The 24,755-nt window shown below is 43.6% G+C and overlaps 1 protein-coding gene across 1 annotated transcript in view; it reads left to right on the forward strand.

Annotated features, from left to right (window-relative positions):
- The window catches only part of LOC115465140 (GRB2-associated and regulator of MAPK protein 2-like), a 264,342-nt gene that overhangs the window by 234,211 nt on the left and 5,376 nt on the right, over nt 1-24,755 (forward strand). Inside the window, exon 5 of the mRNA XM_030195541.1 lies at nt 19,524-19,693. Within this exon, the coding sequence (XP_030051401.1) occupies nt 19,524-19,693 (170 nt within the window). The remainder of the gene's footprint in view (nt 1-19,523; nt 19,694-24,755) is intronic.

The raw sequence follows: 24,755 nt of genomic DNA on the forward strand, positions 1-24,755 counted from the left end.
ACTCTGGAAGGGAGCTGATGTTGTATTAAGTGCCATGTTTCCTACTAGACACTATCAACTTTTGGAATCTGTAAAATTCAGCATCTGAAGCCAGTGCCTCACTAGCTTACTCCTTAAGTCAGTAGATGCCACTCAGCTGCTAGATAGGATGGTGCTAGGCCTGCCAACTGCCATACATTTATAATAGGACTTCCAAAGCCTGTCCTAGTAATGTCATAGTCAGTTGAGTTTTTAGAATATCCAAATGAACATATTTGATGTAAATTGTCATCTACTAGGCCTCCAGTGCATACAGAGGCATATCAATTGTGAATGTGCTGAAAACCTGGCTCTCTGTGGGGTAAACAGGATAGGTTTGGAAAACCACAGTCTATGGCTCTGATACAATAGTGGCTGATCCATTTTATCATCCGTTTCCAAATATAAGGAAGACTAACATGGTATGATAAACAGTGACATTGATTTTAAGAACACAAAATGGTAATTTCAGTTACAGAGGAAGTGATTACAAATCTGAAAACACTAGCGATTACATGATAAGATCATTATTTACCTGTAATTGTTCTTTTTCAAAGGTAATATTCTATGTTGGCCCTATTGTATAGGCAGTATAGACCACATCCTAGAATGGCAGATCTTCCAGGGAAGTAAAATCTATTCTTCCCAATATCTCAGCAATCTGTTCTTCTTGAGTTCCTTTCCTCCTGGCATCTCCCACTCCCTCCATTTTACTTCTCTACTCCCTCTCCTTTTTCACTACACATCTCCTACTCCCCCACTCTTCCTTTTTACCCTTCATGCCTTGGCTAGCTCTCATTTGCTCTGCCAACCTGCTCGCTCAGCTTCTGTAAGAAAAAGAAAGAGACCCCTCTGAACTGAGCTGAACTGAGTCTTTATGCAGAATGTATCAGTTTTCTTATGATTTCGAGAAAATTTGTTCTGCGTCATCTGGGTGTTGACTGCAAAAATGCTTGTGGCTAAGAGGGTCAAGGTCAAAATATTTTTGGGTTGTTTACCCTACCCAGAGGTGAGACCTCTATATTAATGGAGCTCCCTTCTGTGAATGGATTTCTGAGGGGGTCATCCCTGAAATGAGCAATCAATGATTATACAGAGGCAACAGTTTAAAACTTTACTTAACAGCTTATCTCAAGCAATCAATCACATCAAATGCTTAAGCAGAGGAATTTCATACAAGAGCAGCAACAGCAGAAAACCATATCTGGTCAATTTTTTGCCAATGGTGGTCCAGGCATTAGCATTGAATATCCTGGTCTTACTGGACATGTCCTGGCCGATAGATCTTAGGCAGGTCCCAGCCAATATTCATCCGGAACCCTCAAAGACAATTATGCAGGTCCTGGCTGAATATCACCTAAGACCCACATAAGGATATCAAAAAAGTCTACCCTAGACCAATCCTCTCTCGAATTAAGCATTCATTCCTGTAGCTTCCCCTCCCTGAACAACTGCTGGACCCCCTCTCTAATCAATAACTCACTCCTGTAGGCCCACCTGAACCTACCGTACTCGCCCTCATAGTCCAGCAGGGTAGTGCAAGCAGGAGCAATCTCCACTTACTCCTGCCCATGGCAGCTTCCAGTTTAAAATGACTGCTGCAGCCTTTCGCAGCTGTTTCACAGTACTAATATAGTACTGTGAGTCTATTTGTAAAGGTCGTAGCAGCCATTTTGAACCCAGAGCTGCCATGGACAGGAGCAAATGAGGATCACTCCTGCTTGCACTACCCTACTGGACCAGCAGGGACAGTAAAGTAGGCCTGGGGAGGATTACAAGGGGTGGACAGGGGGACATTCAGGAGTAAACATTTGATCAGGGGGGGGCTTCAGGAGTGAGAGCTGGATTGGGGAGGGAATCTGAGAGAGAGCACTTAATCAGAGGAGTTGTCTGGGACGGGGGTTGGCTCGCGTTGGGGGATGGAGAGGGAGGGTACTGCACACTACCTATCAGGCTGCTACCTGAAGGTTATGTGGGAGCCTCTGGCATCTATTCAGCTAAGCAAACAAAGATAGGACAGACTTTTGTGCAGTTTTTTGAAGTCACTTAGCTATGTAGGCACTGGCACTGAATATTGCTGGAACCTGCATACCTCCTGGCTTCTCCCCAGCTCCGTCCACAGAATGCCTCTCCACCGCCTGGCTTTTATGTAATTAGAGCAGATATTCAGTGGCAGTGCTGGTTAAATGCTGCTGCATATTGGTGGCTGGCCTCACTGAGCACAATTTAACCAGACAGGATCCTTTCCTGCCCACTTAAATTGCTTTAAATATTGCAGTGTTCTTAAGCATAGTCACTGCTGTGGAGTGGCATGGGTGGCAAACACCACCGCAGAGTTTACTTTGCCACCTTTTTGCCACTCCAACCAGAACAGTAACTGAAAGCATTGGTACCTAGTATTCAGCCATGACCTTCCCCCACCTCTCTGCTGCTGCCAGTCTCATTGCTGCTGCTGCTGCTTTTCCAAACCAGCAACAGTAGCAGCAGCAAAACAACCTAAAGCAGTTGCGGCACTGCAGTCTCCTTGCTTGTGGCTGCCAGTCCAGCCCCCTCTGAAGTCAGCTTCCTGTTCTGTTCCTGTTCAGCAGCCACATATATAGAGGTTGAAGTCCTGGGATGGCCTTATGATGTTCTGCAGCTGCTAATCCCAGGAAGTGGCAGTGGCTAGCTGTCAGGGGGGAGGGGATAGAAGATGCTGAGAGTGGATGCAGGAAGAGAGAGAAGTGACACTGGGTGGTAAAGGGAGAGAGTTACAGAAAGGAGGGAGATGCTGGATGGAAGGGAGAGCGAGACAGAGGAGAGATGCTGAACAGAATGGGGAAAGAGAAGGGGGAGAGAAATAGGGTAGATGCTGGAAGTAAGAGGGAGAGTAAAGGAGTGAAGAAAGAAGAGAGATGCTGGATGGAAGCTGGGAAATGATGGATAGAAAGGGGGACATGCTGCATGAAATGGGGGAGAAGGAAAGAGGGGAGAGGCTGGATGGAAGTGGGGAGAGAGAAACAGTTAGTGAAAGACTCTGGAATTAGAAGATGGGGAATAGGATGGGATGAGGGAAAGAGATGGAAAACTATAGGTAAATGCAGTAAAAAGAGGGACATTGAAGATTAGATAGTAAGAATGAATTAAATCTGGACAGAGAAGCAGAAAAATAAATTGAAGAAAGCTGAAAGAAATAGGAGGAGAGAGAAAAATGACTAATGGACCAGAAACTCTGGCAAGAGAGTTAGAAGATAGAGGAAAGCAGGAACCAGATACTGGAACCAACACAATTAGAAAGAATAAATGACCAGAGAACAAAGGTAGAAAAATAATTTTACTTTTAATTTAGGATAAAGTAGTGCAGTAGTCATGTTAATAAAGGTTGTTAAATACATATTTAAAAAATGGAATTGTGGAATACAAGTACCTTAATGTAATGTAATATAATCTAGCTATTTCTATCTCCAGAAATCTCTCACTCCTGATTTGAAAAAATAAAATAAAATTTGGTCTTTCCCACATCTGAATGGCCATGCCTTTCTTTATGCTCCAAACAGCACTCAATTAGATAGAAAAGGACAGAGTTCAGTCCCATGAGGCAGCCATTTGTCTATTTAGAGTTCAGAGGCCACACCTCAACAATGTCCAGGTTGCGGCTGACCCAAAGGTATCTAGCAAACCTTCAGTTGTGCCCGCTCACCCCTGCTCAAGGCAGCTCCAGGCCCTACCCCCTTGTAGATAAACATCTCCTTTAATCCTCTTCTTTCCTTCCCTTCCCTAAGAGAGGAGGTAGGCTAGTGGTTATAACAATTAACTTACCATTCAGGGGTGGCTGGTTCAAATCACTTCACTAGCACCTATCACCCTGAGTAGTTCACCTCACCTTCCCTTTATAAGGCTCTGGTGAGTCCTCATCCAGAATATTGTATAGAATTCTGGCGACCACCCCTTCAAAAAGATATAAATAGGATAGAGTTGGTCCAGAGGGTGGCTACTAAAATGTTCAGTGATTTTTGTTATAAAGCTTATTGGGACAGAATTAAAGATCTCAATATGTATACTTTGGAAGAAAGGCAGGAGAGGGGAGATATGATAAAGATATTTAAATACTTATGCAGTATAAATGCACAGGAAGCGAGTCTCTTTCAATTGAAAGGAAACTCTAGAATGAGGGGGCATAGAATGAAGGTGAAAGGGGACAGACTCAGAAGTAACCTGAGGATATATTTCTTCAGAGAAAAGGTGGTGAATCTATGTAATGGCCTCCCAGTGGAAGTGGTGGAGACAAAAGATGCTGAACCTGACGGGGGGGGGGGGGGGGGAGGAGAAATGCTGGACCCTGAGGGAAGGAAATGGGAGATGGGATGCTGGACACCTTGGTAGGGGGATAGGGAGGGGAAGGGGAGATGATTGTCCCCTGATGATGGGAAGGATGGGAAGGGCAGATGCTGGCCACATTGTGGGGGGAGGGAAGGGAGGAAAAGATGCAGGACACCATTAGGGGGATGGGAAGTGTATATGTTTGCCACCTGGGGAAAATATTGGCCACCTGGGGGAGGGGTAGGAAAGGGAAATAGAGATGCTGGACTATGAGTGTAGGGTCTTGACCTACTCCTGGGGGAGATGAAAGGCTGAAGATTCACCCAGGGCTGTGATCTTCATTAATGTTTAAGCTAGGGCTGCTTTGGATTCTAGTGAGCTGAAGGAGAGCCAACAAATATCTTCCCATGCAGACCCATGACACTGCTGACCAGTGTGTTTCAATGACATCCATCCCCACCAGCCTACCTTCAAGATTTAAGGTTACATCTATTTGATTGTCCACTTAGGGTCAGACCATCAAAGTGGATTACATACAATAATATTAACTAGAAGGAAAAAAAGTTACAATCTAATAGAAGCAGCAGAAAATATAAAACAACATAAAACACCACTAAACTGCTGCATTCCAATAGACCCCTGGATCCAAAGCAGTCCACTCCCCTAGGTAGGCCTTAGTCATGTAGTAAAAGCTGAGCGAAACTTCATTGGGAGGTATCTCTCTATATAAAAAGCAACACCAACATTCTATGAAGCCTCCAGCCGGAAGTGTGAAGGAGGCGAGATATCCGGTTTCCCTATGAGTGTCTGCCCCGCCCTCTCTGTAACACAGTCAGTGAAGGAAAACAGCAGAGCACAAAATCAAATCGCTGGCTCTGTAACAGTGAAGGACTCAGAGGGGGGAGGGGAGAGAGGCCAGAGGGCAGGGACACACACACTCCCACATGCACACAGAAGAAAACATTGCTAGCCCCCGTTTCATTTGCATCAGAAACGGGGCTTTTTTACTAGTGCTTAAATTATGAGCATTACAAAATACATTCTCTTTTGTCTTGTCCTTCAAGCATACGGCTCTTCCCCCCCCCCCCCCCCCCGCCCCCATCCACTGTCCCCTTTCTATCCTATGCCTGTGAGGCAGAGTAGTAGAAAAAAACAGAATATGATGGTGGCTGCCCCAGAGGTCTCCAGGAGCTGCCATTAGCCCCCAGGCATTGCATTGAAGAACACTGATCTCCAGCATCTGATACCTTTGGACTAGCCTTGTTTTAAAGTACAATTGTCTTGCCAGCCTTGCCGCCAAAGCCCCTTTTCCCTTTCAAATTCTTCCACCCTAGTCCACCTAGTTGTAGGGCCGGCTCAACCTATGGACCAGGTGAGGCACTGGCCCAAGGCACCGGTGATAAAAGGCACCAAAATCCATGTCAGGTCTACCTTCAAACTCCTTAAAGGGATAGACGCTGGACTGGAATTTGGGCAATCTTTGTCATCAGCACCCTGAGCCACTGCCTCAGCTGGTCCAGCGGGAAAGGGGGGTGGAGACAGGGGGAGATACCGGATCACAGACAGTGGGGGGGGGGGGGGGGGCACCAATGCCAAAGTTGGCTCAGAGCCCCACAGTCCCTTGAGCCGGCACTGGTTGTACTCAATTGACAGACACAACACATGAATATACTGCTTAAAGAGTAAGGTAGAGAATACTACAAATAGATGAGCAAGAACACCTGAATGTCACCAGCATAGTATTTTCATTGAGCACAGCAATTTATCTAATGGTTGAAGTTAGACATTACATAAAACTGCACGTAGTGCAGACTGCTGGGGCATAGCATACTGTAGAGGCTTCCAGGAAGAGCACTTACCTTCAGACAACAATTTCATGTACATAATTATTCTTTCTGCAAAAGTAAATATTTCTGTATAATCATACAGATGGGATGTTTTTCAAGAAAATGACAGAGAAGCATCAGAAAACAACCAGACAGTAAAAATGAGCTCAGGAAGGAACCAGAATTATATTACTTTCATACAGGAAGAAAAATCTATACATAAAAGCACTGAAAATGGGTTTCTATTTTCACAGGGGTAATTGTATTGATTCTGAGTTATGGCCTGATAGAAATACCCTTTATTGTTATGGGTTAGATAGGAAAAAAATGTATTAGGCGTTTATACATTATAATGGATGTTGTGTTTTATCCACGTAATTGTAACCTGCCTCAGATCTAAATACTGTGATAAAAGCAGGATATAAATGCATTTTTAAATTAAAGTAAACTAAATTTCAAAACAGAGCAGCACTATGGGGTTCTTTTACTAAGCTGCAGTAGTGTTTGTAGCTTGCGGTAGAAATCAGCTGGTGGTAAACGCTGGGATGCCCATATGAGCGTCTCAGCATTACCACCAGCGTTACCGTGACCTAAAAACTCTACTATTGCTTAGTAAAAGACCCCCTAAATTCCACTTGACTAGGGTCTTAAAGTGCTGTGCCCTGAGACTTCTCATAAAACAAATACAGTTCACCCTAGACCTCCAAACCTGGAGTGAAAGAGGCTCAGGCGACCTCCATTACTGTGCCATAGTTACAGACCTGCTAAGCAAGAAGATGCCAGGTTCCGAAGGGACAATATAACCCAACAGTACTTGTATCCCACATTAAATAGCCTTCTAGTATGTCTGGGCATTTGGACACTGTCACTAACTATGTCCATAGGTACCAGCAAAACATGAATGAAGGCACACTGTGGTAAGATACCACTAGTATATGTATTTATTGGACTTGATATACGACCCTTTGTGCAGCTCCCCTCTGACTTCAAGTTCAGTATCTCTTTGAGATCTCTGTATCCAAAATGTATAAGATGAAATCTCATTCGGATCTCACATAAGGAATTACTGGACAATATTCAGACAGCAGAAGTCAGCATTTTTTAAAAGATGGCCACCACCAGCTGAATTAGACCCAGAGCTCCATGCTGCCTGATCTGGCTGAATAGATATGGATGGGCTGGAGTGTAAATTTTAAGGGGCTTCATTAGCTTCAGAACTTTTAGTACAGGAGAAGTACTGGGCAGACTTTTACGGTCTGTGCCCTGAGAAAGACTGGGACAAATCAAACTCGGGTATACATATAAAGTATCACATACCATGTAAAATAAGTTTATCTTGTTGGGCAGACTGGATGGATCATACAGGTCTTTATCTGGTGTCATTTACTATGTTATTATGTTACTATATGTAGTGCCGCCCTCTATCTAGTTACTGGCCCTGAATATTCAGGTTTTGGGTACTTCTGATATTCATATACCTACCTGTTAAGTTAGGACAGCCTTTTTTTCTGTCCTAAGTTAACCGGGTAGCTAACCAGGTACTGCCACTGAATACTAGAGGTGCCCAAATAACTCCTGACTTCACCCTGACTCTGTCCTCAGACCACTGCAGCACTAACCAGACAGTGCCATGGTGATCTGCTCAGGTTTTCAGCAGCACTATCCCCCAGATTCTATATAGGTCACCCAACATTGGGCACACAAATTTGGGTGTGGATCCCAAATGCACACGCAAACTAATTAGTCAATTAGGGGCAAACAATCAATTATTAGAGTTAATTGACACATAATTAGCAGCAATTAGGAGTTACGTACACATCTGCCCTATGCCTATTCCAGTGATCTTCAACCTTTTTCATCATGCGGCACACTGACAAGGCGCAAAAATTGTCAAGGCAGATCACCAATCTTTAAGGATATATATTTTATCATTTAACAAATGAATATTAAGTTTGAGTTCAATAATTACATTTTTAATAATTGTGTTATTTTTATAGTTGGATATTTTTATTGAAGACACAAGTTGGCAAAAGGGCAATACACTTCAAAGATAATAAAATTAGCCACACATAACATGCAATGAAAAGCAACAAATTTTAAAGCAAGTACCTCCCCCCACCCCCACCCCCACCGTGCTGGTAGTAATCACATCCTTCCACTGCATCCAATCTGTAGGCCAAAATTCATTTATAATAGATTCTCACCAGGCACACATTGATAGAACTAACCCGAAATGACAAAGTAATGAGATTATACCAAATGGACACAAACAGAATGTCAATTTTCACTATGAAAATCTGGTTAAATTTGTGATGAGAACTAGCAAACTGTCACAGGAACACACACATCAAATCCAGGAATACACTATAATTGAGCTAGTTAACGATGTATGGCCAAGTTAATGTAGATTTAGTATGAAGGATCCATTAACTTCCTCATGGTATATGGGTAAACAAACTGGGGGATTTAGCCTGTATGTTTTTTCCTCACTTTTTTAGCAGTCAGTGGCAGCGGTTGGTTGCAGTGGCAGCAGTGAGCAGTGATTCAGATAACCTGCTCATGCCACCCAAGCCCTCTTTCTGATGCACCTATGTGGAAGCAGGAAGTTACATCAGAGAGAAGACTCAGGGGGTGGTGTTCTGTCCTCCGACAGCCTCGCACTAGTTTATAACGTGATCCTAAAATGTGTGTAATGCCTTTACTGTTATTCTCAGTTCCAAGGACTATCATTGCTGCAGTTTCTCATTGAAAAAAATACATGAGCAATGCACTGTGGGTAATGTAGTTCACAGGCAGTGCAACCACACTTGTTTGGCTGTGTAAGAACTGTTACCACTGGTTGTGAGGCTGGTCACACCTTCCCTCTCTCTCCCTCTCTCTCTGCCAAGCTTGGCTCTTTTGTCTTCCTGTTCAGTCTTACTATCTGTCCTCAGAAGTCAGCCAGGTATGACCTTTCCCTCCTATCTCTAGGACTACCTCTTGCTATCCGATGGCAGGCTCTGTCCCCATTGGTCTCTATCTGCTCCTCCCTGTGTGAAGCTCCACCACTTCTTTGTCCTTTCAGCCACATGGGGCTTCTTTCACCATTATAGCCAGCGACATGGAGCTAACACCATCTGGCTCCACACAGCTCTGTCCTGCTGAGAATGCCTTGTAAAGAACTTGGTTTTTACCCTGTGAATATCTTCTTCCAAATGAGATATCGCACATTCCAGTCACCCAGCTTTGGACTATTTCTACCTGTTCAACTACCTTCCCCTCCCCCTGCAATACAACTACCTCTCTTCAGATCTCCACCTCCCACAACCTCCAGATTAAGAAGTCTCTGTATCCTGAACATCTATCTGTGAGTAAATTATCTGTGATTTATTCAATAAAAGAGACTTCATAAAATAATAGAGACTTCAGGTGATTGCTGTGCCAGGGTTATGCTCCATGATATTGGGGCTTCTAATTACCAAGCTCCAAGAGTCATGACAGGTGGTGCTAGCAGGCTGCCTGATGCCACCAACGGCTACAGAAGAAATTTTACAATGCCGGGTCGCTGAGTGGGGAGGAGACGGGAGTGAAATTCCTGCAGCACACCTGGGGAGCAGCTGCAGCACAGCAATGTGCCGTGGTATACTGGTTGAAAAACGCTGCCCTATTCTATAATGTGGGTTCCTCAACTTCATAGCATGCAACAAAAGGGGGCATGGCTGTGTTAGGGGCATTCCCAGAAATTAGGTGTCATGTTATAGAATACTTCGATTTATGCGCCCAACTGCCATCAGTTGGGCGCAAGGATTTACAACAGGTTTTAGCAATCATAAGTCCTCACACCCAAAGTTGGGTGTGGGAATCTGTGCTAAGAGCTATTCCATAAAGGTTGTTTAGCACTTAGCGGCCTTTATAGAATTGGTGCTTACTGCAGAACTTAACAGTGGTGACTTTGGCCACCATTTATTGAAACTGGTCCTATGTCTATAAGTGACGCTGAAAATCTGGGTTGGATCTAGTGAGTGTGAGTTATCCAAATAAAAGTCGCTCCTACCCAGAAAGCTCCATCTGAATATCGACCCCTTAACTTTTAAAAGGGGGAATCCTTTTACATTATGTTCTCAGATGGAAAAAAGACTCCTCTGTGGAAGAATGTCCCAAAGAAAGAACAGAAGTCAAATGTCTTCCAATAGGTTTATTCTCCTTAAAGTAGCCTAGTGGTTAGTGCAGTGGACTTTGATCCTAGGGAACTGAGTTCAATTCCCACTGCAGCTCCTTGTGACTCTGGGCAAGTCACTTAACCCTCCATTGCCCCTGGTACAAAATAAGTACCTGAATATATGTAAACTGCTTTGAATGTAGTTGCAAAAACCTCAGAAAGGCGGTATATCAAGTCCCATTTCTCTTAAAAGTCACATAATTCACGTGGCTTTTTAAGAAGAATAAACCTACTGGAAGATATTTGACTTCTGTTCGTTCTTTGGGACATTCTTCCAACCTGTTTGTTGCTTGTTCAATTGTTGTGGAAGGACTTTTCCACTCTTTTTGCTTTGGAATCTCTTACATAGCAGTTTGAGGCATTGCAGTTTTCAAAATGCCGTTAATTATTTAGCTAGAACTCAACTGATGAGAGGTTCTTGGTTGTTAGAAATGTAGGTGAGTCAAACTAATAGAGCTGGAATGACAAAAGTAGTGATCTTGTTGGTGAGTATTTTAATGATATTGCATCTGGGTAGGAAGGTTTGAAACAGTTTGGTAGGTCCAGAAGATGCAAAAATGTACCAGGCTCGTGAATTAGAGAAGGAAGGCAAGATTTTCTTCGGTGGTTTCTTTCCAAAGATGGGAGGGCAGGGCTGCTTGGAGCTGACAGGAAGAGAGCTGGGTAGGTTTCATGAAATAATATCAATGTACATTTTCTGCACAGGGAATTATAGCCTTGCATGACTCAAGTATAAAGGAGTAAGCCAAAGCTGTAATTTGTCAGTGTGGCAAACTAGAGAAGTCCCATAATATTGACAACATACTAGAGATTCTTGTCTTCCCATCCCTCACTACCTATCATTATTATCCCCTCCCTTTTTTTTTTTTTTTTGCTGCTCAATGGAATTTATATGGCGAATTATTATTCTTTTACCTTTTTTTCTCCAAATGAATCTTACCCTTTTCCCCTTTATGCTCTAATTCTTTTACTCCCTCTTTTACCTGATTTTACCTTCCTGTCTTCAGTTTGCTGTTGTCTTCCTTTTCATGTTCATTCTGTTCCTGTTTATATCTCTTGTTTTCCATTCTGAATATTTTCCCTTCCTTCTGTTTCTTGCTTTTTCATTTTCTTTCTTCATCCAATTTTCTTTACTAAACTTTTTCCTTTATTTCTTTCTCCCATTCACCTTTTACAATTCCGTTGAATTTGCTTTTAATTTGGCAGGTGTGGTTATTACTTTTGAAATAATTATATGGGTCCATCAAATCCAAGCTTTTCCACGTGACATTCTCAATGTTGAACCTGTCAAAACATTTACAGTAATTAGTGTCTCTGCCACAAAACTTTAGTCTTTGCCTCAAAAGTAAAAGAATGTGGATTTTTCTAGTACTAGTCAGGTCCTTGTTCATTTGGAAGCTAATTTCTTTCTTGGTAGATAGCTGGGGCATGTTTCTTAAGACAAAACATCACCTTAAGACCCCAGAATCACAGAGAACCAGACTAAATAAGAAGTGGGACCATAAGAGAGGATCCCTCAGTGAAGAAGGAAAGAAGGCTGATAAGTAATGAACATCTCAGAGAGAGAAAGAGGAGTGGAGCTAGATGCATAACCTGCATACATATACCACCCAATATTCAAAAGTATTTAACAGGCAAGGAACCTGGATGGTTAAATATCCTCTAGCCGACTATCCGCCGATATTCTGCAGGAGTTAACCAACTATCTCCCACTGAATATCCTGGTCAGTGGCCAGCCTGGTCTCCGGCTATGTCGCGTGACATAGCCGGTTACTATTGATTTTCAGTGGCTGACCAGTTAAGTTTAGCGGTCAGATAGACCCATATAAATAGCAGGTCTATCCAAGTTCCAAGTTTATTTAGAATTTTCTACCATGTCCTTTGGCAGCCATAGTTCTTCTATCTTAAGCTTATATCTTCCATTTACTTCCAAATAGTCCAAATCCTGACAGGGGTTCCCCGTTTCACCGTTTCAGGCTGCTTCAGGGGGAAAATCTGTCATAATATATCTTACAAGATATTCTTCAACATATGCAACTTCCAAAAACAATTTTCATTTGCCGGCACTTCACAAAATGGTGACTAACTGCCTAAAGACGCCAAGTTTATACACATCCGCTTCCTATGTAGAAGGTCAAAGCGTCATCACACCAGAGTCACTGAACCTCACAAAAAAGCTTTCCATTCAATAGCCACATTCAAACCGTGATGTGTCACGGATTGTAAAGTAAATAACATAGTAACATAGTAGATGATGGCAAAAAAAGACCTGCACGGTCCATCCAGTCTGCCCAACAAGATAAACTCATATGTGCTACTTTTTGTGCATACCTTACCTTGATTTGTATCTGTCATTTTCAGGGCACAGACCGTACAAGTCTGCCCAGCACTATCCCCGCCTCCCAACCACCAGCCCCACCTCCCACCACCGGCTCTGCCACCCAATCTCGGCTAAGCTTCTGAGGATCCATTCCCTCGGAACAGGATTCCTTTATGTTTATCCCACGCATGTTTGAATTCCGTTACCGTTTTCCTCTCTACCACCTCCAGTGGGAGAGCATTCCAAGCATCCACCACTCTCTCAATCCAGGTCACAGTTACTCGGCAGGTACCAAAAGGTAGATCTAGTACTCTTAGCTCATTTCCAGGGATGAGCAATGGCTCTCTCAAGTCTACCTAGCTACTAAGTTTTGGGTTGTTGTTTTTTAAATGGACATTTCCTCCAAGAACCTGTCCAAACCTCTTTTGAACCCTGATATGTTATTCACTTTGACCATATCCTCTGGCAACAGATTCCACAGCTTATTTATGTATTTAGTTAGTTAGTTGGCCTTAGCTCATAGTAACATAGTAACATAGTAGATGACGGCAGAAAAAGACCTGCAGTGTTGTTCATGTTGACGGAGTACTTGTCTTACATCACCTCTCCTTTCTGTAACTTTTAATTTTTCCAACACTACACATGGCAAGTCAGCAAAAACATGTTGTTTCTCCAAACAATGTGTCAGCAAAGGTTCATTAAATTTCTTTGCCTAAATAAAATGCCAATGCTGAAATCAAGTGTGTTTTTAAAGGTCTAGATGTTTGACCTATATAATATAGATCACATGGGCATTTAATCAAATATATAACATTACTAGAACATGTGGTTCTTTCATGCAAAGAATACATTTTTCCAGTGTGTGCATCTGTAAACTGAGTAGTGTCCCACATTACAATGCAGCATACTATACACAATCCACAAGCCCCATGATGACCTCCCCGATACCTGCCCTTACATCCGATTCCATACTTCTGCTGCACATAAAATATCATTCAAATTACTGTTTCTCTGATATGCAAACAACACTCTCATTTGTTGAAAACAAGGATGAATTTTCAATACTGGTAGACGTATTTTTTTTGACTGAGTTAACCACTCTTCTGGTACGAACATTATATTTGGTTACAAATGTTAAAATATCCACATCTGGAACCTGACTTTTATTAGGAGATAACAACAACTCCCTATGGTTATATAAAGTCCTTTTACCTGCCTTTTTCACCAATTACGTAGGGTAACCCCTATTCACCAATTTTTCTGATAACAGAGGTACCTGATTTTTAAACTCACCAGTAGAACAAATTTTACGATCCTGTAAAAATTGAGCAAAAGGTATATTAGATTTACAATGACATGGACAATGAAAGTTAGCACATCTGTGTTTAAAACGGTTTAGACAAGTTCCTGGAGGAAAAGTCCATAGTCTGTTATTGATGTGGACATGAGGGAAAGCACTGCTTGCCCCAGAATTGGTAGCATGGAATATTGCTACTAACTGGGTTTCTGCCAGGTACTTGTGACCTGGATTAGCCACTGTTGGAAACAGGATACTAGACTAGATGTACCATTGGTCTGACCCAGTATGGCTGTTCTTACATTCTTATGTTTTATTATTGATTTTTAATTGCCAAGTTGCAAGTTGCCTTGAGTACATTATCCGCCGGATTCTGTACAGACTAGCCGTTAAGCCCGTTAAAACGGGCGCGTATTGGAATGTTTTTTTTCCCAAGGCCCCCCTCCCGTTGCAGCTGCAAGGCCCCCTGCCATCCTCCTTCCCTGCCAGCTGCAAGGCCCCCTCTGTCCCTCCATCCCAGCTCCAAGGCTCCAGTCCTCCCCCCTTCCCAGCTGCAAGGCCCCCTGCCCGCCCTCCCTCCCAGTTCCAAGGCCCCAGGCCCTCCCCCCCAGCTCCCAAGGCCCCCTTCCATCCCTCCCAGTTCCAAGGCCCCCTGCTCTCCCTCACAACTGTAAGGGGCCCCATTCCCTCCCTCCCAGTTCCAAGGCCCCTTGCCCCCCCCCGTGCCTTCTTCCCAGCCAGCTGGAAGGCCCCCTTCAGTCCAGCCCTCCCAGCTCCAAGGCCCCCCTCCTTCTGAGACCTCCCATGCCCCCTCCCCCCCCAAGGTAGCCGCTACCGCCCCCCCCCCCACCCCGGAGTCGCCCCCTCCCCCCTTCACCCGGCCAGGGCCCTCTCTTCGTTATTCAACTTACAGCAGCGCCAAAACAGCAGCAAGCTGCAGCTCCCGTTGGCCTTCCTTCACTGCCTGTGCCTCGCCCTCGTGTGACGTCACGTCGGCGAGGGCGGGGCACAGGCAGGGAAGGAAGGCCGATTGGAGCTGAAGCTGAGCTGCTTGCTGCTGTTTCGGCGCTGCTGTAAGTTGAATAACGAAGAGAGGGCCCGGGCCGGGTGAAGGGGGGGTGGTGGCGACTCCGGGGGGGGGGGGGGCGGTAGCGGCTACCTTGGGGGGGAGCAGTAGCGACGTCAGCGGTTCCCTCCCTCCCCTTCTGCGCAGTTTCCCTCTCTGTCCCCCCCCCTCCCCCTGTCATCACGTCTTGACGCGGGGGCGGGACAGAGAGGGAAGTCTCTACTGCGCATTTGCAAGTGAGTACGGTCACTTGCCTTTTATATGTTTGATTGCCCAAAGCTGGGTGCAGATCACAAATCCACATGCAAACCATTATCCAATTAAGTGCTAAAAATCAATTATTGGTATTAATAATGACTTAACTGGCAGTGATTAGGAGTTACGCATGGAACTGCCTTAGGTCCTATTCTATAACATGCACACTTAAATTTCAAAGCGTATAATTCCAAAGGGGGCATGGCCATGGAGGGGCATGGGCAGGTAAGGGGCGTTCCCAGAAATTTGGCACAATATTCTAAAATAAATGCAGTTGCGTACCTGCCATTAGCTGGACGTGAGCATTTACATCAGCCTTTGGCAGGCATAAATGCTTACATCCAAAGTTAAGCACACAATGCATGCTAAGCTAGAATTTTGTTTAGGTAATTCCATGCAAAGCACCCTTTACAGAATACTATCTTAGCGTGGATCATCTCGGTGCCTAACTTTGGATGCCATTTATTGAATCTACCCCTGTATGGGAAGGCAAAATATAAACAAAACTGATGATGTTGTGATGGAGATGATGCTAATAAGGGTTGGGAAAATTGGATGGGCAGATTAGATAGGCCATATGGCCTTTATCTGTGATCATTTTCTCTGTTTCTATGTAGAGGGTAGGAGAAGTGCTCCTGACTGAGTAAGGGTCAAAAGAGAGGGCGAGAAACAGGAGTTCACCTTCCCAACATCATGCCTTCCTGTAAAATAAATGAATCCAACAAACAAATTGCCCACAGTCCAGAGTCTGCCTAAATAATTTAAAGAGCACTAAATACACATCCCTCTTAATGAAGCTTCAAAAAGCCGGAAATGCCATCTCAGCAAACATTTCAGGGGCACCAAATCATTCACTGCATCTCAGACTTTTCTCATTGGTTTCTGCTCCCATCCCCTTTCCTTCACTGACTGCTGAAAATAGTCCTTGGCTCTTTGTAGTAGAAGTTACAGCACCATTCAGCGCAGCTGATCAAAGCCTGGCCATATGGAATCATTCATCTATTATTTATCCATATAATGCAACAGCCTTCAGAAGAGAAGAAACTTTTTTTTTAAGTATTACTTCTGCAGTTTCTTGGAAGAGGTTTAGTTTCTCTATTACTGACTGATCTTTGACTCTGGATGGATCCATACAAGCTTTGCAAAAAGAATATGAGAGGTCAGGAAACCACTGAGAGCAGAAAATAAGACTGTTTGCACATTTTTTTTTCAGGTCTAAGTAAAATAAACTTTATTGAGGGAGGGAGGAGACTGCAGAAATGGAACAGACTGCCTGGAGTGCTTCAATAGGAGCAAAATCGTAAAAATCTTTTAGAAAAAAAACAAATGTTTTCTTTCACAGTGTGGTAATTGATTGAATATATAGATTATGATGATGAAAAATGTAATATTTATAAGTCAGGAGCAATTCTATTAGTTATGTGTTTATATATAGTAGAATTCTACCATTTTTATTTGGATTTGCTCACACTTTTTTCAGTAGTAACTCAATGTGAATTACTTGTAGGTACACTGGGTATTTCTCTGTCCCTGGAGGGCTCATAATCTAATTTTGAACCAGAGGCAATGGAGGGTTAAGTGACTTGCCCAACATCACAAGGAGCAGCAGTGGGATTGGAAGTGGCCACCTCTGGATGTCAAGAGTGATGTGCTAACCATTAGAGTATTACTCCACTACCATTCCTCAAACCCAATTTCTGAGATTGAAGCAGGACATGAATGCTTTTTTTTTTTTTAATTAAATTAAATTTAATTAAATGACAGAGTGCAACTTAGGAAAGCAATTACTTATTTGGAAAGTGTGTATAATCTTGGGGCACCATTTGGGCAGAGCCCATAGTATTGAGATGGGCAGGAACTGGCACTTCAGTCTGCTGACCCCCAGGTTGTGTTGGGTGGTGGGGGAAGGGGAATATTTGCTTTCAAAGCTCTATATTTGGGGTGATCCTCTTAACATATGTGTCTCACCTTCACTCAAGGCAACTCACTTAGGGGTCCTTCGATTAAGGTGCGCTAATGGATTTAGCGCACACTAATGGATTTAGTGCATGCTAAATGATAAGGTGCCCATATGAATATAATGGGATGTCTTATCATTTAGTGCATGCTAATAATTAGTGCATGCTAAATCCATTAGTGCACCGTAGTAAAAGGACCCTTGTGCAGTCTGAAGAGCTGTTCAAAATAATAGTCCTTTTACTAAACAGTTTAGTCTACTAGGTACAGAAGCAAAAATAAACTGGAGTTCATATATATGATTGAAAGCACAAGAAAATAAGACAAATCCTTTGGATTCTGTAATCTCCTCCAATCTTTACACCTCAGAAAGGCAAAAACACCTCTCCTTGCAGTCTTCTTGCTAGCAGCCAGTCCTTGGCTACTAGCCTTTTCCTCCTAGCAGCTAGTCCTTGGCTATTAGCCTTTTCCTTCTGCTTCTCCTTGGACTTACTAAGTATTCCTCTTCTCCAAGGTAGACTCACCTCAGGCTGCTTGACAAAAGGCTGCGTGCCTCAAGGATCTGTCCTACAGCTGATTCTGTTAATATTTTTGTGAGTGATATTGCTGAGAGGTTAGAAGGGAAAGTGTGCCCTTTTGCAGATGACATGAAGTTTGGTAACAGAGTGGACACCTCAGAGGGAGTGGAAAGCATAAGAAATGATCAACAAAAATTAGAAGTATGGGCAATTGCTTAGCAGATAAGCTATAATGTGAAGAAACCCAAAGGAGCTGAATGTAATAGGAAGTGAGAGGCTGATTTGCATGGATCAGGAAAGGGATCTTGGATGATAGTATCTGAGAATCTCAAGGTGGCAAAACAATGTGAAAATGCAGTAGCCAAGGCCAGAAGGATGCTTGGCTGCACAGAGAGGGGCATAACCAGCAGAAAGTAGGTGATAATGCCCCTGTACATGTTGCTGGTGAGACCACACTTGGAATACTTTTCAGGTTTGGAGGCCGTATCTTGCCAAAGACATAAAAAGATGTCTTTGGCAAGTAGTTCAGAAGGAAGTAGTTCAGAAGGAAGTGACCAAAATGGTCTGGGACCTCTGTCATAAGATGTATGAAAAGAGATTTAAAGACTTGAATACTGTGAGGACATCTAGATCTGGGCACCAATTGTGTGCACTAATTTATAGAGTAGGCACAGTTACACATGAGAATGACATCACAAACTGGCATTTACACCCATTTGTGCTAGGCACTATTCTATAACATTGGCATGCAAATCATATGGCACAGCAAATGGGCTGTACCGGTGGGCAGAGAATGTCATGTGCATTCCGTTTAGCAATAGTATCAGATGTGCACGTTGCAAGGTGCACTTAGGCACACCAGTTTATGCCTGCCATTGACTTTGTGTAACCTGGTGCGCCTACATGTTGGCGCCAAAGTGACCTTGTACTACCATTCTATAGGTGTGCCTTAATGCCATTAATACTAACTGTACTTGTTTGTTCTGCCTACTTTATTTATTTATTTGCTGCATTTATATCCCACATTTTCCCACCTATTTGCAGGCTCAATGTGGCTTACAATATAATACAACAACAATCACATTGATGGAATAAGAAAATTAGGCACCACTGTATAGAATTGCCCTGTATATCTACCCTGGAGGGAGAAGGGATGTTATACAAGATTTCAGGTGTGCAGTTAAAATTATGTTTTAGGATTTTCTTACGCCAACTCTTGCTGGGAGATCTGACTAAAGAATCAGCTTCTCTAATTTCTTGCATAGCAGCAGCTTGGTGAAAGATTGCTAAACTGTTGAGATCTATAAATATACCAACTGAGGAGATGCTGTTTAAGAGATTTGGGAACATTTACTTCTTGAATAGACTGACTGCTATTTATAGAGGCTGCTTAAAGAAGTTTGAACTTATTTGGGGCCCATTTATGAAAAGCAGAAAGAAATGCACCCTAGCCACTGATTTAGCACATATCAACCTGTTAGCTAGGGGAAGGTAGTGTTGCTGGGGGTACCAATTTGGGCTGTTCTACCCAAGTGGAGGGGCTTTTGGGTTTTGATTTTATTACAGTGAAGATTGTTTTCAAATGTTGACTTGGGTTGTTGAAAGTTAATAAAAATAATGTTTAAAAAAATAAATACTATCTGTAAACGTATCAGTCTCCTGTTTAGCTGGAAGTATAGTCCTGCCTTAAAATAGGAGAGGAGTGATGGCAGTGATAGAGTGGTGAAAAGAGATTGCATTTTATCACTGAATCTCTGTTGTGCTTTGCAGGTGAAGGAAGAATGCCGTCTGTTGAATGCACCTCCTGTTCCACCACGGGGGAGCAAACCACTTCCCACTGCAAGCCCTCCGGTACCACCCCGCTTCCCAAAGGCCCAACTTCCAGCAGCACATTCACCCAGCCCAAGCCTCTCCTATTACTCTTCAGGGCTTCATGATGTGTGAGTGATAACGTGCATTCAGCCTTGTGTTAGGGATTTGGTTTCTTTTCAGTTGGATTAACAGAAAGTTCTAGATGTGATATGGAACAGTTATGCCTTATCTGATAATTTTCTTCTCTTTAGTCCTTCCAAGCCAGTCCAGAATGAATGAGTTATGTCCATCTACCAGCGGATAGAGACAAACAGTCCCAAGTGATTTCCCCTTAAAGGGTATCATGCAACTAGAACATTCAGTAAAAAAAAAAAATAGTCCCAACTGATTTTCCCATAAAGGGTATCATGCATCTAGACTGTTCAGTATTTCAAATAGCCAAGCAATGGTACTTACAACCCTCATGTTGGACAATACAGTAAAATCTAAAATAAAATGTGTCAGATGAGTCTTATTCTGATGAATCAGTGAGGCATGGTTTCTGGACTGGTCTGACACATCCAAGGCAATGCCTGTGAAATGGCTGAGGAAGAAAGAACTCTTGGCTTAGCCATCCAAATCATTGTTAGAGAATGGTATACTTGCAGCCCTGTCTGAGGATGCTGTATCTGAACACACACCTATGTATGAAATATGTGCAGCTCACAGGCAGATGTTGCATTAGAGATGTACTACAGCCTAGACCTTGAGACCCATAGAGAAAAGTCATCTTCTAAGATGATGCAAGTTGAGTAACATCTAGGTGCAGTTATATGCCATGATGAACAGCCAATCCCTAGGAGAAAACAATCAGTTGTCTCATGGAAGAAAAACATATCTCCAGTCACAGAAAGCCTTAGAAAACACAACAGCTCAGCTGTATCATACATTCTCTAAGCACCACTATAAAATATCTGAAACATAGAGACATGGAGGTAACATGAGTGTTTCAGATAAGCGGCATAAAGGAATAACACCAACAGACATCAACCCACAAAAAAAGGAACCGGGAGCATATATCTCCGAAAGAGATGCTGAATGTTAACCATTTAGGTGGCTGGTGAATATGTGGTATAGAGCACACAACTGGAACCCTGAAAATTTAGGATGGGTAGCCCGAGAAGAGAAAGTCACCACCACACTAATGCTATCCCACATCATTCCGGTTGAAGCCACTGTTATACAGCCTAGAAGAGAGATATCACGCAACAGTACATGAGCCCTCAGCGAAAGTGCAGTCCAAGCAGCTGCTCCGCCTGTGCAACAGAAGTCTTTTCACTGTTCTGTACACGGTACTACTACTACTACTTAACATTTCTAAAGCGCTACTAGGGTTACGCAGCGCTGTACAATTTAACATAGAGGGACGGTCCCTGCTCAAAGAGTTTACAATCTAAGAGACAAGTGAACGGTCAGTCCGATCGGGGCGGTCAAATTGGGGCAGTCTGGATTTACTGAACGGTAAGAGTTAGGTGCCGAATGCAGCATTGAAGAGGTGGGTTTTAAGCAAAGACTTGAAGATGGGCAGGGAGGGGGCTTGGCGTAAGGGCTCAGGAAGGTTGTTCCAAGCATAGGGTGAGGCGAGGCAGAATGAGCGGAGCCTGGAGTTGGCGGTGGTGCAGAAGGATATAGAGAGGAGGGATTTGTCCTGTGAACGGAGGTTACGGACGGGAACGTAAAGGGAGATGAGGGTAGAAAGGTAGTGAGGGGCAGCAGACTGAGTGCATTTGTAGGTAAGAAGGAGAAGCTTGAATTGAATGCGATATCTGATTGGAAGCCAGTGAAGTGACCTGAGGAGAGGGGTGATATGAGTATATCGGTTCTGGCGGAATATGAGACGTGCAGCAGAGTTCTGAACAGATTGAAGGGGGGATAGATGGCTAAGTGGGAGGCCGGTGAGGAGTAAGTTGGCACACAGTATAGGAGAATTCACTAAATTTGCAACCCAGAAGGTGGTAACTTGTGCAGCGCCAAGGTCCGCTGCCTCCAGGCTGCTGCCAACATGTAGCGCCAGGAGCTATTAGTACTATGCAGTGCCAGGTGTTGCTGGCACAATGTAGTGCCAGGGGCTGCTAACAATATGCAGAACAGAGGCCGCTGGCAGTACGCAACACAGGCTGCTGCATCAATGTAGCACAGGAGAGTGCTAGCAATGCATAGAACAGAAAGATGTTGTCAACGTGCAACACAAGAAGCTGCAGCTATTATAGGGAACCCAGGGCTGCTGCCAAGGAGAATGCTGCTAGAATACAGCCAAGGATGATGATAGCATGACATATTAGTGAGGAATCAAGCAACCAAGAAGCACCGGTGGATGTTGCCATTACGCCCCTTAGAAGTCGCTGACCTAAGGCAGCTGAAGAGGCTGCTGAGACCGGAAGGCACAGAGAGCTGTTACCAGCACAAAGATATTGTGAATACACTGCAAAAAAAAAATATACTGCTTGTGCTGAGCCCAATGTAGTTGGCACTGTGCAGCGTAAGAGAATGCTGGCCCGGAACAGCCAAAATGAATGGTTTCCTGGGCAGTGTGTGTGTGTGTGTTTTTTTTTTAAAGTGTAGTGGAACAATAAACCAGGAACCAAGAGTCTTTGTATAAGTCCCAAGAGGTCATAATAACCCCTAGTTACCTCTACAGAGATAGATATTGTGGACCCTGCAGAAATAGCTGCTTCCAGGAGAATGCTGTCAAACGCAGCAGCAAAGATTCTGTTACAAAAGCATCATATAAGGAATCTGCCATAAGGCAAAGAAGGATGTTGCTGCTGAAAGTGCATAACCTAGACAGAAGCTAGCATGAGATTGCTACAAGATCAGAGCCACAGACAGCTGCTGCAACCTTCCCCACACCCCCTCCTTTTACAAAACCGTGCGGTAGATAAAATTAGTAACATGTCAAAAAGAATCATAATATAATATACAGAATTGTTCAACAGTTCCGGGTCCCTTTTCCTTTTTTCTTTTTTTTTTTTTTAAACCAGCAGAGTGAGAGAAAAAAATGCACAGCAGTAAAGGCTACTCAGAGAAGCAATTCATTCCTGAGGAAAGACAGGAACTAAACTTCTGAGGCCAGAAAATGAAGTATTGCATACTATTACTTGAGTGTATCTCTGAGGAGACAAGAACTGTAATAGTACAGCAGATTTCCCTACTCCTCCAATATTTTTTGTTACATTTGTACCCCGCACTTTCCCACTCATGGCAGGCTCTATGCAGTGGGCAATGGAGGGTTAAGTGACTTGCCCAGAGTCACAAGGAGCTGCCTGTGCCAGGAATCAAACTAATTTCCTCAGGACCAAAGTCCACCACCCTAACCACTAGGCCACTCCTCCACGGGGCAAGAAGCTGATATTAGGATACCCAATCCATCTGTTACTGGAGCTTAGAATGGCAAGAGAAGGTAGGCCGCCAGATAGATATGAGGCTACATAGCATGAAATAGGAAGGTGGGGAATAGACAGAAAACAATATGCAACTGCCGTTCTGTGTAATGCATTTCAGTTTCCTCATTCATTGTATTTATGTTGATTTTTGTTCATTTTACTATTGTTATACCATTAACAAAATTGTAAGTTTGATGTTAAACTGTACCTGCTGTACATAATAAAATCCCAATAAATAAATAATAAAAATCCCAATAAATAAATATAGCTACCACTGAGGAATAGTGTGGGAGGGAGGGAGGGACTTTGTGCCACCGAATGTCACCCTAGCTGGGAGATGAGGGACCCAGCACTACCGGGTGTCAGCTTAGGCACCATCCTCAGAGAAGAAAAGGAGCTAAATTCAACCAGCAGAGACCCCCCCCCCCCCCACCCTGCTTAACTGACACCCAGAACAAACCGGGGCAGGAGCTGACAGAGTAGCACCAATAAGGAGCTGCACATTCCAAGCAACATCCACTTGGAGACAGAGAAAAATACTGAACATTCTAACTGCACAATACCCTTTAAGGGAAAATCACTTGGGACTATTTTTTCTCTGAATCCATCCACTGGTAGATGGACATAATCTATTTGTTCTGGCCTTTTCTGGTATGGATGAAAAGGAATCTTAGAATTTAGCAAAAACTTTGACACAGTTCTTCATAGATGACTTCTAAATAAAACCATGAGGTCTTGGTATGGGATCTAAAACAACTGACTGGGTTAGAAACTAGTTGAATGGAAGGTGACAGAAGGTAGTGGTAAATGGAGTTCATTCTGAGGAAAGGGATGTCACCAGTGGTGTGCTGCAAGGATCAGTTTTTGGTCCTGTTCTTTTAACATTTTTGAAAGTGATATTGTGGAAGGGCTGTTTGATAAGGTTTGCCTCTTTGCAGATGATACCAAAATCTGCAATAAGGTAGACATGCCAAGTGTCCCACCAAGGAGCCAGAATCTCCCACTGACGGCCTCCTTCCTGCAGCAGCAGGACAGGACTTCCTAAAATGTCATGTTCTACATTTTAGTAAGGCTGCTACTACTGCCTCTGAAAGCAGATGCTACCACTGGTGTCGCTGTGGGGGTTGGGCATAGCTGTGGGCAGGGCTGGGCAGAGCTGTGGGCAGGGTGGAGCTATGGGTGGGGCAGGCCCTAAATTACCTGCAAAGGAGGCTGGCCCCCTTGGCAGTTCTGGTAGACATCCCTGATGGTGAGATAACATGAAGAGAGATCTAGTGAAGTTTGATCTAGAATTTGGTAGCTAAGATTAATGCTAAAAAATGCAGGGTCATGCATTTGGGCTTCAAAATCCAAGGGAGCAGTACTGTATAGGGGGTGAAGAACTTCTGTACGTGACAGACGAGCAGGAGGAGGGTGATCCTATATGAGGATCTTAAGATGGTCAAACAGGTAGAAAAGACAACAGCAAAATCCATAAGGATGGTTTGATGTTTAGGGAGAGGAATGACCAGCAGGCAGAAGGAAGCAATAAAGTGATAATGACTGTATAAGTCTTTGGCGAGACCCTCATTAGAGTACTGTGTACATTTCTGGAGATCACACTTTCAAACAAACAAACAGGATGGAGTCAGTCCATAGGGTGGCTACAAAAATGGTGAGTGGCAGGGGCATAGCCAGACCTGTCATTTGGGTGGGCCTAGAGTTTGGATGGGTGAGCCTTCCAAAATCCTCCCCCCCCCCCTCCCTTTGTCCTGCATCTATCACCCTT

Source organism: Microcaecilia unicolor, chromosome 3, assembly GCF_901765095.1.
Source record: "Microcaecilia unicolor chromosome 3, aMicUni1.1, whole genome shotgun sequence".
Taxonomy (NCBI): Eukaryota; Metazoa; Chordata; class Amphibia; order Gymnophiona; family Siphonopidae; genus Microcaecilia; species Microcaecilia unicolor.